The 15,691-nt window shown below is 42.0% G+C and overlaps 1 protein-coding gene and 1 long non-coding RNA gene across 2 annotated transcripts; both read right to left on the reverse strand.

The window, feature by feature from the left end:
• Window positions 1-1,655: 1,655 nt before the first annotated feature.
• On the reverse strand, window positions 1,656-5,518 carry LOC113014808 (uncharacterized). Its single transcript, XR_013906380.1, has 2 exons — window positions 4,271-5,518; window positions 1,656-2,563 (listed from the first exon to the last, which is right to left on the reverse strand). It is a non-coding gene; the product is annotated as an uncharacterized LOC113014808 (long non-coding RNA).
• Window positions 5,519-11,619: 6,101 nt separating this feature from the next.
• LOC113019558 (chymotrypsin-like protease CTRL-1) lies at window positions 11,620-15,351 on the reverse strand. Its single transcript, XM_026163315.2, has 6 exons — window positions 15,194-15,351; window positions 14,870-14,890; window positions 14,372-14,525; window positions 12,729-12,985; window positions 12,523-12,644; window positions 11,620-12,055 (listed from the first exon to the last, which is right to left on the reverse strand). The coding sequence occupies exons 1-6, from the start codon at window positions 15,249-15,251 to the stop codon at window positions 11,711-11,713; spliced, it is 957 nt and encodes a 318-aa protein (XP_026019100.2). The 5' UTR covers window positions 15,252-15,351; the 3' UTR covers window positions 11,620-11,710.
• Window positions 15,352-15,691: the final 340 nt, after the last annotated feature.

The following is a 15,691-nucleotide window of genomic DNA, read 5'->3' on the forward strand; positions in this document are numbered from 1 at the left end:
GCTCATCTTCCCCATATGTACATATGTATAATAAAATCACTATTCTGACATCTACTGAGACCATGCAGTCGTTTGTCTCTTCCTCAAATTCGAACCCTGACAATCTGGTGCCGAAACCCGGGACCGAACCAGGGACCTTTACCATCACCGTGTGGTACGCTGGAGCCACTATCAGGGACAAACAGAGACTGCAGCGTGTTGTGCGCTCTGCTGAGAAGGTGATTGGCTGCAGACTCCCATCTCTGCAGGACCTGTACACCTCCAGGACACTGCGGCGTGCAGCTCGGATCTCAGCTGACCCTTCTCACCCTGGACACAGTCTGTTTGACCTGCTCCCCTCAGGCAGGAGGCTCCGGTCCATTCGCACCAGAACCTCTCGCCATAAGAACAGTTTCTTCCCCTCTGCTGTTGGACACATGAACAATAACCATATGACTGTTCCCACCACTAACACATGACCCTACGCTGTGTTCACTGCATCATTCCATGTTTGGCCCTGATCACCACCTGCACTCATGTATATATCTTTCTACGCAGCACTTTTAATTCTTATTCTCATGTATATATCTCATGTATATCTCATGCACATATCTTTCTACGTAGCACTTTTAATTCTTATTCCTACTTTTATTTTTTCATGTCTATTTAAGTGCTATTTATGACACTATGTTTGCACTTAAGCACCGCAGCAATTTCCTAATGTTGTAAACCTGCTCAACATTTGGCAATAAACCCCATTCTGATTCTGATTCTGATTCTGACCACAGGCTGAACTGGTGCAAAGCAGGATGGATTCATGCTTTCATCCTACATTTAGATCCTACTATCTAAACGTTGCAGCAGAAATTAAGATAAAAGAGCGTGTGTGGATGATTCAGCACCTACAACTCAGAAGAAGATGACAGTGGAAAAGAAGGCCAGGTCAACTGGAGACAGTTGAGTGTAACAAGTGTTTGTTTGAGGTCAAATGCAGTCTTGAGGAGAGGGGCGAAACAAAAGCAAATATGTGCCAAACATTAATGTAAATCTTGAAACCAGCACATTTAATCAAACTCTCGTTAGCTTTTAATAACTGACTTGGCAGCAACACACACACACACACACACACACACACACACACACACACACACACACACACACACACACACACACACACACACACACACAACCCCGTTCAGCTATCTTAGTAAGGACCTTCATTGACATAATGGTTTCCCTAGCCCCTTACCCTAACCCTAACCATAACCTAAATGTAACCCTGACACTAAAACCACATTTTGAGCCTCAAAAAGGCCTTCAAACTTGTGAGGACCGGTGAGTCCTCACAAGTGACTGTTGGTTCTCACAAGTATAGTAGAATGCAGATTTCGGTCCTCACAAAGATAGCTAGACAGGAACACACACACACGCACACACACAATGACATCTATTTTGAGGAAACCTGCTGTATTCACATGCAGGACATTTAATCAGTTCGAATCCATTAGTTACATTATTACAGTGCATGACATCATCAAAGCAGACAGTCAGAAAAAAAAGACGGAAAGAAAAAAGAAAAGACAATAAACAGACAGAGCTGAAGTAGAAAAGCTTCTAGATCGTCTTCTGCCTCCTCTGGGATGCCTCAGAACACTAAGTAATCCCTCGTGTTATGGTAAATGGCCTGTATTTATATAGCGCTTTACTAGTCCCTAAGGACCCCAAAGCGCTTTACACAACCAGTCATCCACCCATTCACACACTGGTGATGGCAGCTACATTGTAGCCACAGCCACCCTGAGGCACACTGACAGAGGCGAGGCTGCCGGACACTGGCACCACCGGGCCCTCTGACCACCACCAGTAGGCAACGGGTGAAGTGTCTTGCCCAAGGACACAACGACCAAGACTGTCCAAGCTGGGGCTCGAACCGGCAACTTTCCGGTTACAAAGCGAACTCCCAACTCTTGAGCCACGATCGCTCCAGGTCAAGTGTCTGGAGCTCAATATAAGCTTATTTAATTTTCTTCCAAGAGCCGGGTCATCCCCTCTGTGAATGTTTCCACCTGCTGCCGGCTGATTGAAATGTTTGTCATGAATGTCGCGCCACCATGTGTGATACTGCCAAGCTTCTCATCGATGTCTCACATGAATACAGCAGCATTTTTTCACCCTTTAGAAGTGCAAAATATTCCAGTTGCCTTCAAGGACATGGCTCAAATTACAAGTTGTGACTATTTTATGAAGTGGTAATATATTCATGTGCAAGAGTTTTTGTCTTGTTAGTCTAATCCTCAAACACACCAGATACTATCACCATTATCATTTAGTCAGTGGATTTTCTTTTTTTGCTCTGTCCCAGTGCAAAGACTTTCAGGGAAAGTTCTGGACATGTTTCACACTCATTGAATTTCTGTCCATCAGTTCACCTGTCGTTCAGCCCGATCACAGCCCAAGTTCCGACTCTTTTGCTGTTTTCTTTACACCAAATATCCAACAGCAGCAACAATGAGAAGCAGGCTGGAAACTGATAGACTGGATACAAGTCCAACAGATCCGTCCTTCTTCGCTCCTTGTCTTTGAACTGCAGGAGAGAAACAGGTGTCAGGTCTGTTGGGTAGGTGATGAGTGAAGAACAGAACAGGAACCAGCTTCACTGTGAATCATGACTCCTGATTCTCTATGAAAACCTTTTCAACCCTCAGCTAAATCTATCTACTGTGGCCTGAACTGGTTTAATGTTGCCACAGGGATTTTCAGAGTGGCCACAAAATGACTTTCACTCTCGCTTTCATTACTTTCAGTGTAACACTTGTTTTAAAGCACTCAGGGTAACACAGTGGTGGCCAGTCGGCTGGGGCCGTAGGTTCTTGACAGCTTCCTCCCACAGTTGAAAAACATCCACACGTTAGGTAAACTGGTGAGTCTAAACTGGTGTTGATGGTTTTCTGTCCGAAAGGCAACCTGTCCAACTAGTCCAGGGTGTACCTGTCTGTAGCCTTCTGGCACCTGGGATAAACTCAACCCCAACCTTGACCTCGATTTTGATAAGTGGAAGTGGGCTGGGTTAAATCTCACCAGCAGGTGGCGCTATTGCTTTGTCTGTTCATAGGTTGCATTGCGATAATCAGTCAGGGCTAGGCAGAGTCAGAAGCAGGAAATACTTCTCAATGTCCGCTCTTGGAGCTCCTCACATGTCTCTAGCCCAAATCCTTCAAAGAGTAGCAGTCCTTGTAGCCTTTTTATTGACATGACAGTTCAAAATCAAATCAAATCACTTTTATTGTCACATCACATGTGCAGGTACATTGGTACAGTACATGTGAGTGAAATTCTTGTGTGCGAGCTTCACAGCAACAGAGATGTGCAAAATACAATAACGTAAACAAGCAAAATACAAGAATGGCTACATCTGAAACTAATAAATATATGTACAATATATAATAGTATATGCATTTCTGGATGTGTATACTAAATGTTTTTCTACGTGTGTGTGTATGTGTGTGTGTGTGTGTGTGTGTGTGTGTGTGTGTGTGTGTGTGTATACACATTTTTACAAATTAAATAGTAAAAATAATAAAATAAAATATATAAAAATATACAGAGTTGAATATGTGCAAAACAGCGGCATTACTGTACAGTATGTAGTGCATAATGTTGAAGTTCCAGTAGTGAAGCTGAGGTGTCTATGAAGTGTTCAGCAGTCTGATGGCCTGATGGAAGAAGCTGTCTCTCAGTCTGCTGGTACGGGACCGTTACAGTTACAGTACACATCACAGCACAAGCACCTCCCCTCATAAAACCCCCTTGGTTACAAAGGCAAGGCACTGTGTGTGTGTGTGTGTGTGTGTCATGGGGGTGCGTTTGTGTGACCTCCTGATCACAACTGTTTCTAACAACATCCTGGTCATAAAGGGGGTAATCTCCTGATCACACCCAATATATGGTTCAATTCCTGTATTTGTTCGCCATACACAACACAGTGAAACCATAAAAAGGTCAGGAAGTTTACCAAACATCAAACAAACCTTCACATGGGATGTGCTTGTGATAAAACACTACAGCCTCCCCCCAGAACCTCGAGAGGCTGGGGAGAGGGACAAAGGAATGCCTTTGAACACAGAGTTTGAAACAATGTAGAGGTGGTAAGCATAAAAATGACAACATTTGACAATTCACTTTAACATGGATGAAAACAGGACGGGTGAATTCCTACTCTTGATTTAACCTGCTTGTCTTGCTCATCGACGGACAAACAGTTACAGAGGACACACTCGAGGCTTCAACTCACCTGCAGGTGTAACTTTCAGCTTGGTTTCCTGCTTCATCTCAGATCTCTGGCTGTGATCTGTTTCATATGAGATGTGGCACTCATATGTTCCAGTGTCATTAACGGTGACGTTGTGCAGAATGATGGACATTTTTCCACTTTTCATGTTTGGGTCTTCCAGCTCCACTCGACCTTTGAAAGACTCATGCTGGTATGTTTTGTAAAGACGATCTTCCCGGAAGAAACAGACGTAATCGTCTGCTTTCAGGTCACTCTTGGTCCATGCTACCCGTAAGATGTTCCCTTCATGGGGACCCTGACAATCGAGAGTTGCATCCTCTCCAACCTCCACTTCTTTCTCATCTTGGACTAAAAGAAAAGAATCCAGAAATACTGCACACCTCAAATTATAGTTGGATTAGTGTTGTTGCTTAGTGCATTACAATCATTCTGGACAGGCTCATATTTACAAGCAGCACACTGTCACAGCCCCATTTTTCAATAATCCTGAACCTCATTTAAGTAAAACTTTGGAAAATTTTGGAAATCTGCCAGTAGAAATGTTTAAAGGATGTACAAGGAGGTACACCTTTAATGTCCGCACATCCTCTACGGAGAAAAAAACAGTGATTAAGAGGGACAGCCTAATTGAAAGTGTATTTATATTTCAGTTTGGTGTGATATATATTGGGACATTTATATATAAGAACTATTTCGTGATATTTTGTATTATTAAAAATTGCAATTTACCTTGTTAGTTACTGTTCTTATTTATTGGAGCACCTGTCATTACATACTTTCCTCTGGGATTAATAAACTATTCTGATTTCTCTGAATCTCATTTATGCTCCAGATCAGTTTGCAGACGGTGAATGGACAGTAAGGTGGTTTAAACGATTACTTAAGTCTTTAAAATGTTCACATTTTACACTCAAGCTCACACAAAACATGTGCTAGTTATGGAAACCAGCTTGGTTAAACTTCACCGTCTGGTGCGATCCACGTTCACAACCAGCAGCAAAGAGAGACACTGACTGTTGCATCTCGCCTGCTAAACCCTGGGTTGTTCCCTCTTGTCTGTGTGTTTTATATGTGTAAAGCAACCGATATAACCTTTGTTTGTACTCACTTGTTTGTATGGAATATTTTATGTGTTGTAACTTTTGCTGCCATGATGACAGGTCTCTCTTGGAAATGTGATCTTAACCTCAGCGAGACTTTCACCTGGATAAATAAAAGATAAATAATCCCAGAGGGGAAGAAAAAGAATGAAATGGCTTTAGTGGACGTGGAATTCTGTGGAAACTTTGTAACAGAGCTGTGAACGCTCCCGCCTCAAACACACCTCAGCTTCCAGCAGGGCCGTTCAGGGACATTTACAGGAAACTCGATCATATTTGCTTTGCAATAACTTTACTATCAAAAGGTAAACAAAGACGAAGTGGGCCACTACAAGAAGTCGAGTCACTCGGTTTGTGTGTTAGTTTTGCTTTATTTATTTTATCTGCTGATTTATTCTTATTTATCTTCACGTTTATTTATTGCCATGTTAGTAGAAGTTGTTGGTCTCTGGTTGCCTGAGCACTGTAAGTGTGGACGCAGCTTTAAGCTGGAGATAACAGACCTTTCACTATGTTGTAAATTTCAATAAGATTACGTTACCATTCGTGCCAAATTGGCATCAGTATCACCTTCAGACAACAACACGTCCGGCCCATGCCTAGAAATGGGCATCTTGCGATATGTGTGTTTGGATTTTCGTTTTGTAATTAACTACGTTGTGTTTTTCACTGAAGATTGAGATGACTGTCTCCTCAGTCGGTCCACGCTCTTGTAGGCGATTGGAAAAATATCTGTGAGTGCATCTTGTGAGGGCAGATAACTTTATTTATTTACTTATAATTTTTGACACTTCCCTTTCTCAGACTGCTGAAGAGGATTTCTACCTCAGATTCTTAGTAGGACAGAGAGGTGGAGGGGAAGGATAGGGACAGGATGTGTTTACAAAACTGTTGGAGTCTTTTTTTTTTTACTCATTGTACTCCAGTACAATGGCAATAAAGGGCTATTCTATTCAATTCCATGAGATGAAGCAAAAAGATCCACACACGTGGATCATTGTTATTACTGTAGAGTCTTTACCTTACAATTCAAAGTGCTTTGAGGCCACTTTGTTGTGGTTTTGTGATATATAAATGAAACTGACTTTAATTGTTTGGCTTCTATGTTTCTGTGAGTCGCTGCAGTCTTATCTTATCTCATCCTCTGGAATGTTGGTCTGTCGCTCTGCAGAGTCAGTTTTGTTTCTCCACATCTCAGTCCTGAACCATACTTTGTTGTAATCGAAGAGAGACCTACTGCACATTTACCCCCCATGAGCATCATTGCCATCACCAGTGTGTGAATGTGTGTGTGAATGGGTGGATGACTGGTTGTGTAAAGCGCTTTGGGGTCCTTAGGGACTAGAAAAGCACTATACAAATACAGGACATTTACCATTTAGAGATTAAAAGGTGCTAAAAAAAATGTCATTTTTGTGATTTCTACTTAAATTACAGAATTTTGATTTTTCAGATTTTAAATTGACAAGAGTGATACAAACCTATGAGGCAGGTAATACATCACATTTTACCAGATGGACAACCTAACTGGGGGAATCAGGTGCGTGTTCCACTTCCTTTTGAATTCATTCAGATCCCTCTGAAGCACAGCCATGAAAACGAAGCGCACCAAGCACATGTGTTCATGACTACCATTAAAGAGGTGCATTTCCTTCATGTCACTCAAAAGGTCCATCCAGAACTGTGTTCTAAAAGAGACAAAAACATACCATCAGTTCAAAAATCACTAGCCTTCAAAGCCTCACTATTTCTTACGTTTATGAAACTGTATTGTATTTTGCATGTGTTTTGTATTTTGTAAGTGTTTTGTATTTCTTTTTGTTTTTCCTTTCTAATCTGATGTTAAAGACTTTACTCTGCATCCTCTAAGTCTCACATTTTGACAGCCAGGAGTTTAAGATGCAAGTCAGCATTCCCAGTTTGATATGGTTCGTCCTTGAATTGTCAGTGGATGCCTGGATGTGTGAACTTTTGCAATAAAAAAAAATCCTGTTGGCTGTGGTAGACTCTTGCATCTATAGATCTGATGCTTAGGTCCTGTTCTTCTCTGCCGTGATCAGAGCCTCTGTGCTGTCCCTTTAATCTGGCCTTTTTCTAACCACTAGTAGGATTTCTCAATGTTTTGTCCTCTGTCTGTCTGTCTGTGGTACATTACATGATTTTGGATCCTCCTGTTTGGTCCCAGCATCTGTCTTCAGCTGTCAGAGGAACTCTGTCAGCTCATCTTGGAGTATCCGATGGATGCGTCACCAAATTGCAAAATCTGAATGAATTTTTATGACTTTTAAGTGTTTTGTGGGGATTTTTCCTATGGATTATAAACTGGCTAAAACCCAGGACAGAAATAATATACCAGCTTCCATCGTCAGACGAAACTCCAAATACGTATCAGAGGATGACTCACGTCCAACTCAGGCCACAAAAACTGAACCCTCGACAGGGGAACACACCACCACGCCGAACCTCCTCTGGGAATCCCAGCACAGAGAGCAGAAACTGACAGGTGGAACTGTGAAGCAGTGAGCTGGGTTTTTAAAAATGCGTTGCTGCTGCCTGATGTTGGGCCCACAGAGGAAGACGACTCATTCACTCTTCTTAACTTCCTTCCTAAAAATGTGGAAAGAGAGCAAAGTGCTACCAGACTCTTATTTATGACAGGAACAGAATAAACCACAGCAAACTGTTCCAGTTCTTCTTCTCTCTGGCTCTTGACGAAGGCGGTCGCATTTTCTCCCTCTCCCTTCCCTTATCCTTCCTGCTTGGCTTTCTCATGTCTCTGTCTAGTCTTGTCTACTTTTCTCCCTCTACCCTGGAAGAGTCTCACATGGATTTGATCAACTGGTCCCTGAATGCAATTGACACCCTCTTCTCGACGAGACACCTGGGTTTGGGAGACCCCATTGAAGACATCTATCTTTTTGGAACCATGATAACAGGGTTCTTGCTGATTGTCGCTGGCTTGGCCCTGGCTTATCGAAGAATAAAGAAAGCGGAAACAGCTGTTCAAATCCCCACAAGGCTGCCTGCTATGTTGATTGGAACGATGGAGCGAGCCGTGGCTTCTCAGAATGGGCTCATTAGAAGCAGCACGGATGACATCTTGGAGAAGCTTGCCGCTGCTGTGAGTGCTGAGACTCTGACAACATCTGACAACATCTTGGAGAGGCTCACGGCTGTCGTGAACACTCGTGCTCTATGAGCAAACTGGATGACATCTCGGTGTAGCTGGATAACATCGTGGAGAGGCTCATGGCTCTCCAAAAGGAATGGTGAGGAACCAGTGATGGACATTAGATCGACTGTAAAATTGACATGTAGTGCTTCACACTAAAGCAAGAACACCACCATGTGGCTACCATATCGGCGCCAGCTGCGGTCTCAAGGCTGGAGCTGAACATAACAAACAATTTCTCCCCTGATAACAAACTGTGTTTAGACTCTTCTTTCCAAACACCCTTGTACGCTTATCTCCAAGGCTTTATATATTATGTTTAACCCCAGTGACCACCCGGTCAGCTGGTGGGTAACGGGCATCTTTTGTGTGTGTGTGGATAATAGCAAACACGTAAATACATTTTTTGCACACAGCAATGAATTTTGTTCACTCAAATTCAGCTTTTCTTTGCTCAAAATAAATTTCTCCTCAAAATACAACACTTGCACTTGCAAACTTTTTTTACTTGCACTCAATTTTTTTTTACGTGCGCTCAGAATAGCTCAGAATCAGCCCCCCTCTGTGAACAACAGCACAGTGTCAGTGTGACTGTTTCACACTCAAGGAGAAAACACCAGAAGAACACGATGTGTGCTACGTTTCCCAAGACAGACTACAAACTGCACAAATACAGAGCAGCACGTGGAAGGACCTGGAGCTGCATTTAAAGAGAAAAGACAGGGTGATGTCCTTTATCGACAGGTGGAAGTAACCAAGTCCTTAGCTGAAACACTCGTGTTTGTCCACAGACAGGAAACACACCAGGAAACTGCAGCTTTCTCAAAGACGTGCAGCTCATGGATAACACACTTCCTGTCAGTCAGAATGAGGCTGGACCCAAACACAGAAAGGTGTTTTTGTCCAGATGAGCCCAGAGAACAAACACGAGTGTTCACAGACATCAGAACCTCAGAGAAGTGAAACATGAGGTTGGAGTCCTCCTCAGCATTCAGAAGAGCTGCTGTGAAACCCTGAGTACTCATGACAGACTCTGATGGCACAAACACATCATGATTCAAAAATAAAGACTATGACAAACATGGCGCTCCTGATCCTCCTGCATGAGAACAAGCTGACATGACCGGAGTGTCTGAGTGTCTCCCTGTCACAGTGAGAATAACAGAGCTGCTCATCTGAGCTCAGAGTCATTAAACTGACCTGAGGTCAGCTGCTAGGACGTCTCTCTGCTCCTTACATATGAACATAAACCATGTGACCTCACATCAGTGGTGTGGATGACTGTATTTATAGAACAGTAGAGCTGTAGCAGGTGGTGTGAGGCGAAGGAGGAGGTGGTGTATTCTAGTTAAAATCATACGTGTAAACAGTGTCAGTAAATGATTGATTCCTATTTATTCTTTGCTGAATTTCCTGGAGGAACCCACCCGAGGGATTAATAGAGTTCTATCTAATCTCTAATCTTCTACTTCCTGTTGACTTGTTTTATTAAAATGAAACATTACATCCAGTCGCACCATCAGCTTTAAACTAGTGCTGGAGTTCACCTCCATGTAACAGGTTCACACCTGAATCTGGGCCCAGGGTGCCAGAGGTAAGATGGTCACATGCTTCAGGTGCACGAGTGCTTCAGGAGCTCAGCACAGCGTGGAACATCCCATCACTGCTGCTCTGGAGTCAGCCTGGATGAAACACCTGTGAGGCTCCACAGTGAGTGAGCACACCTGCACTTTACAGCTTCTCATCATGTCACTGTTGTTAAGTTATCTTATCTCTCTGAGCTGCTACAGCCTTATACACCCACCCGCTCTCTCAGGTCAGCTGATCAGCTGCGCCTGAATGTACCCAGGACTGGGCGTAAACTTAGAGGAGATTGTACTTTTGCTGTAGCAGCTCCAAAACTGTGGAACGAGCTTCCTTTAGAGATTAGACAGGCCACCTATTTAATTTTTTTTTTTTAACTTTTATTTAACTTTTTTCCCCAACAAATATAAGACTGGTTCACATCCAAAATAATAACACTACACAGCACTAGAGTATTACAACATTATGTCCATAACTGTTGTCCACTAGGATCCAGTTTACAGGTTACTCCCAGTGCTTCCAGTGGTTTCTTCCATTTGTCCACAAAAATTCAGGAGCTCCCATCAACATAGTGTCCGAGCCTGATCAGAGTCATAACTTCAATGATGAGCGACTTCCATAGAGAAATGGAGGGAGGCTCAGCCCCCACCCGTCTCAACATAATGCTTTTCCTGGCCAACATTAACAGTGACTGAATTACATGCTCATGTTGTACCAGTGAGACGGGAATATATCCCAATATACACATTAATGGGTTTTCTGTCACCTGATGACCAATGGCTGTACTAATATTGGCGCAGACCTCTTTCCAAAATGACTGGATAACAGCACATTCCCACAAGCAGTGGAATCTAGTGCCCACTCTGACCTTACACTTGAGACAGTTTGGAGATGTTCCCATATTATACTTCCTATAAATATATGGAGAAATATACACATTGTGCAAATTTAGTACTGCAGTTCTTTAAATCGGTTACAAACCGAAGGAGCAGGATTTTGTCCCATGCCTGTATATCTATTTCACATTTAAGCAGCGTCCCCCAAGATTTTCTCAACCATGCCAATTTATCCACAATTAGGGCATAAATCTCGGAATAAAACTTTGATACAAAATGTTTATGCTTCCTGTTATCCAGAAAGAATTTCTCCAACCAAATTATTTAAATGTTTTTAAGTCACTCTTGAAAACCCACCTCTTTACCCTGGCCTTTGACACCACGTGAAATGTTGCTTTTTATTTTTATTTTTAATTTTTATTTTAGTTATTTTTAGTTGATTCAATGCTGTTTTATCTTGTTTTTCTTTTAATATATGACTGTTTTAATTTCATGCATTATGTGTTTTATTTATTTATTTTTGCTGTTTTCTGTTATTCTATTGTTTTTAACTTATTTTCTGTACAGCACTTTGGACCTGTGCTGGGTATTTTAAAGTTCTTTATAAATAAAATTGGATTGGAAGTTAGTTACAATTAGAAGCTGTGCAGACTGTTATCAATGAATAATAAAAGGTTATTTTATTTATAAAGTAACATGTCAGGTAAAGTTCTTCATGTTTGTATTGAACTTGAGTAAATGTGTTGATCTAGTTTCCAACAGTTCCAGCAAACACATGGAGCAACACAACGAGAACACACAGAGAGGAGAAGTGAGTGAAGTGGATCAGGTTTTCACCACTGCAAAACACACCCACACATGTCGGGGAAGTGGGAGGGGCAGTAGGAGGAGCAGTGGTTTGTAATGAACTGTGTGGGGAGGTGAAGGTAACAAAGCCTGGTGGTGTCCCTGTAACTGTGTCGCTGATCCATTTCTGGTACTGGGACACAGGAGTGTAGACTGAAGGAGATGCTGTACATCCAGGCACACTGAAAACTCCACTCTGGAGCCAGACTGATTTACTCTGAGTCATGAGTGGCGCTCCAAGTTTATCCTGTGGAAAGACAGTGATGAAAGTTATTAGGACAGATACAGATGTGTAACTCTTAGAAGTTGACCTTTTTCACCTGAGAAAGTTTTAACTTTGTTGGTAGTTTTGCTACAAACTGCTCAAATAAATTAAGGGAGTAGCTGATCATCACAGTATATCACAGTCCGTAAAACTTAATGGATGTCAGTCTGTCCAGTTAGGAAACATGAACCACTGTGAATCCACTTCAGCTGCTTTGGTGCAAATGAAAGTGACGATTCCACAGACAGAAAGTTTCAGACAGCTCTTTTAAAGGAATCAGTTTCATTAAATAAATTAGGTTTTTTTAAAGAAAAAAAGACCTTTGATTAAATATGAATATTAATATTTATAGACAACGACAGTAAAACAAGTAAACCAAAGTGTGAGTAAAGATGAGATTATCTCAGTGACAGTCAACAACAGATTATAGTAAATAAAGTTGTGGTCACCCAACATGAATTCGTCTTTGTAGCACAGATGATGCTGTCTGGGATCCATGGAAATCTGGCTTTGCACACATCGTTTCCCACTACTGATACTTTTTCCTCCTGCAGGTTATACCTGAATGCCTCTGTTTGGAGAGAATTTAAACATCAAGCTTTTCTAAAGACTCCAACATAATGCTGTAAAATCAAATAAATATTTTATGATTTACCAATGTCACCAAAGCCGATGGCCCAGCTGCTGGTCTCGTTGTTGAAAGTGCTGTTTTCTGAGGCCAAGCAGATCGGCTGAATGTAGTCTGTGAAATTCACAGGAGCCGACAGCTTCAGAAGACAAATGTTGTTCTCACGAGTCGACGAGTTGAATCCAGGATGGCAGGTGGCGTTTATCACGTTCAGCCTCACTTTATTTGGGTCTGGATCTAACGGGCTGTTGCTGCCCAGCAAGACCACCATGCTACTGTAATCCCTTCACACACAACAGATATTTTTATTGTGCCTCATGTTGATCATTGTCACAGAGCAAAGCAGTCAATGTCACGAGTTTCCTTTTTCCTTTCAGCCCTTTGTCATGTGTGTGTGTGTGTGTGTGTGTGTGTGTGTGTGTGTGTGTGTGTGTGTGTGTGTGTGTGTGTGCGCTCAGGTGGTTGAACCTGCTGGCGCACTACATAAATGAGTAATTAACTCTGATGGTCAGATTCATCCATAACACTGAGTAAGTTTATATTTCAGGTGCTGCATGGAGATCTAGTGTTTGTAGAGGAGCAAGCTCAACAAACATCAGCAAACACACAAACTGTGTGTGATACTTTTTTAAAGCAGGAACTTTTTCCAACATGTCCGGATATGTAACTTACATCTTTATGATTCATTCATGAGTTTCTAAAATCAGATCTTGGATCAGTGATTGTGCTGCTGATAATTCTGTGTTTTCCAAAGGTTGCATGAAAGCATCAGATTAGTTCAGGTTAAACTGGTTAGTTTGCAGGACTATGGTGAAGGTTACAGAGCTGCTCTGTGTTGGGCTGGTGCAGAGCGTGGTCAGTGTTAGAGTGCAGACACCAAAGTCAATTTATGCCAATCCTTAAGTTCTCTTTTGAATGCTGACATTAGAGAGTGCAGGGTTTGGCTATCAGCCGCAGAGCTCATGTAGCTCATGTAAATCTGTTTATATTTTTTTGAAGTGAGCAGCGACTGTGACGTGAGGTCAGCTGATCACAGCCTGCACACAAAGAAAACTCACAAAACAATTGACTGTGTGACTGAGTTTTTCCCAGCATGTGTTCGTTAATGAGCCTTACAGAGGTGCGTAGTTGTATTTATTATCTGCAGGTTCCCCGTTTAAAAACTTTATGCTAAGCTAACCATCTTCTGACATGAACGGACAGAATCATCAATATTTTCATGTGACAGCATATCTTTGACAAATCAATGCTCCGAAAAAACAATGACTTGGATGTGTGGTGTAATTGCATTGTACAGTAGATGTTAATGCAGCCGGTCAGTGTAGTTAGGCTGATGGCAGCTAGAGGGCGAGACCAGTGTGTTTTTGTATAGAATGTTATGTTATATGTGGGCAGAGCAAGAACAAGAAAATAAAGTGTGGTTATGAATCGTACAGCGTATAATTGAATAACACGACAGGATTAAATTAAATTAATGTGACATCTGGTTTGATTGTTGTGCAGACAACTCTGTACTTTGCAGTTCAGCAATTTGTGCAACAGCTGTTGTTTTTAAATGTTAAAAGAAGTGAGGAAATATTTTTAAAAAACCCATCTCTAGTGCATATAAATATTGCACTTCACCTTCATATTACTCCTCAACAAAGTGTAAACTTGCAGCAGTGACTCACGTTGGTACGGAGGATGCAGCTGTCAGCACCCACTGGTCGGTGATCAGAGACCCTATAGAATAAGTGTTTACAGCAGCGAACCAGGGCCAACTTCCTGGTGCAGCGTCACGAACTCCTGTGATGCTGCTGCTGTTCACAGCACTTCTGCCACATGCTGACAAGAGAAGAGAGAGCACAGCTAAACAGATCAGCCACCATATTAAAACCACTCAGAGAGATAACACTGATCAATGCTCTGCTGGGAGATCCTGAGCAGTGACATTTATGTGGATGTTATTTTAACATTAGACTGTGGTTTACATGTGATCCACAAATGTTCCTCCTCTGTGTCAGAAAACTGGAAGATTTTACTGAACAAAATCACATCACAGTTTATAGAAAAACCAAAGTCAGCACACTCTGTCACTGAAACAAATGTGGACCTCACAGTTTTATATGTGCTCATTACTGTACAGCTGACAGAAGGAAGACAAGGTTCAAATGTCTTTGGATGCTTACTGGGCTGCTGTGAGTGACAACCTGGAAATGAGAACACACAGACAAACCTGTTAAACCTGTGAAAGTAAGCACTGACTGCTTTCTTCGAACTTGAAGAACTGATCACACTAAACACAACACTTTTTAGGGGAGGGGATTGTAGATCTTTAGGTCTAGTTTCTATATTTAAAACAGCTTTTAAGAAAATCTGCATCTTTGCTGAAACAAACTTCAACTTTTCATTGATGATGTTGATAATTTTGACATAAAACCTTTAAACATTAACCCACCAGTTCATGTCTTTGCTTTGAAGAAAGAGAACAACCAATCAAATCATTTTCTCACCTTTGCAGAAGAAAATGATCACCACAGTGAAGCAGCACACAAACTGTTGGAGAGCCATGGTTAACTGCACCTCTTTCAGGTCATCTTAGACTTTAAATATGTCAAATTTATGTCCAGCTCCGCCTGTTCCTAGCAGTCATCAGGGCCCCACCAAAGAATCCAGTCAGACTCGTTGGTCTTTGTGCTTTTTGACCGCAGTTAAGCATGATTCACTGAAATTTGGGGCAGGTTCAGTTTTCAGTTCAGTTTTATTTATACAGCCCCAAATCAACAACAGTCACCTGCTACTGTAAGGTAGACCCTACAGTAGCAGGTGAAAGTCCCCACACAGCAGACTGCAATCAGACCTGATCAGTTTGTTACTGTCACTGACGGTGTCATAGTTTTGGGATATGTCACGCACATTTTAAGGCACAGATGACACTTTTTAGGTTACAAAAAATCTGGTTATTTGTCGGGCCTTTGGTACTCTTGGGGCCCGGTTGTCCCGGTTTCACC

This window comes from Astatotilapia calliptera, chromosome 3 (assembly GCF_964374335.1).
Source record: "Astatotilapia calliptera chromosome 3, fAstCal68.1, whole genome shotgun sequence".
Taxonomy (NCBI): Eukaryota; Metazoa; Chordata; class Actinopteri; order Cichliformes; family Cichlidae; genus Astatotilapia; species Astatotilapia calliptera.

Excerpts from the sequence above, each read along its gene's own strand:
- LOC113019558 (XM_026163315.2), bottom strand. The coding sequence starts at position 15,251 with ATGGCTCTCCAACAGTTTGTGTGCTGCTTCACTGTGGTGATCATTTTC. Across the intron at positions 14,891-15,193 it reads GATCATTTTCTTCTGCAAAG|GTTGTCACTCACAGCAGCCC; the intron begins GTGAGAAAATGA and ends TCTCATTTCCAG. Across the intron at positions 12,056-12,522 it reads CAAAGACGAATTCATGTTGG|GATAAACTTGGAGCGCCACT; the intron begins GTGACCACAACT and ends GTCTTTCCACAG.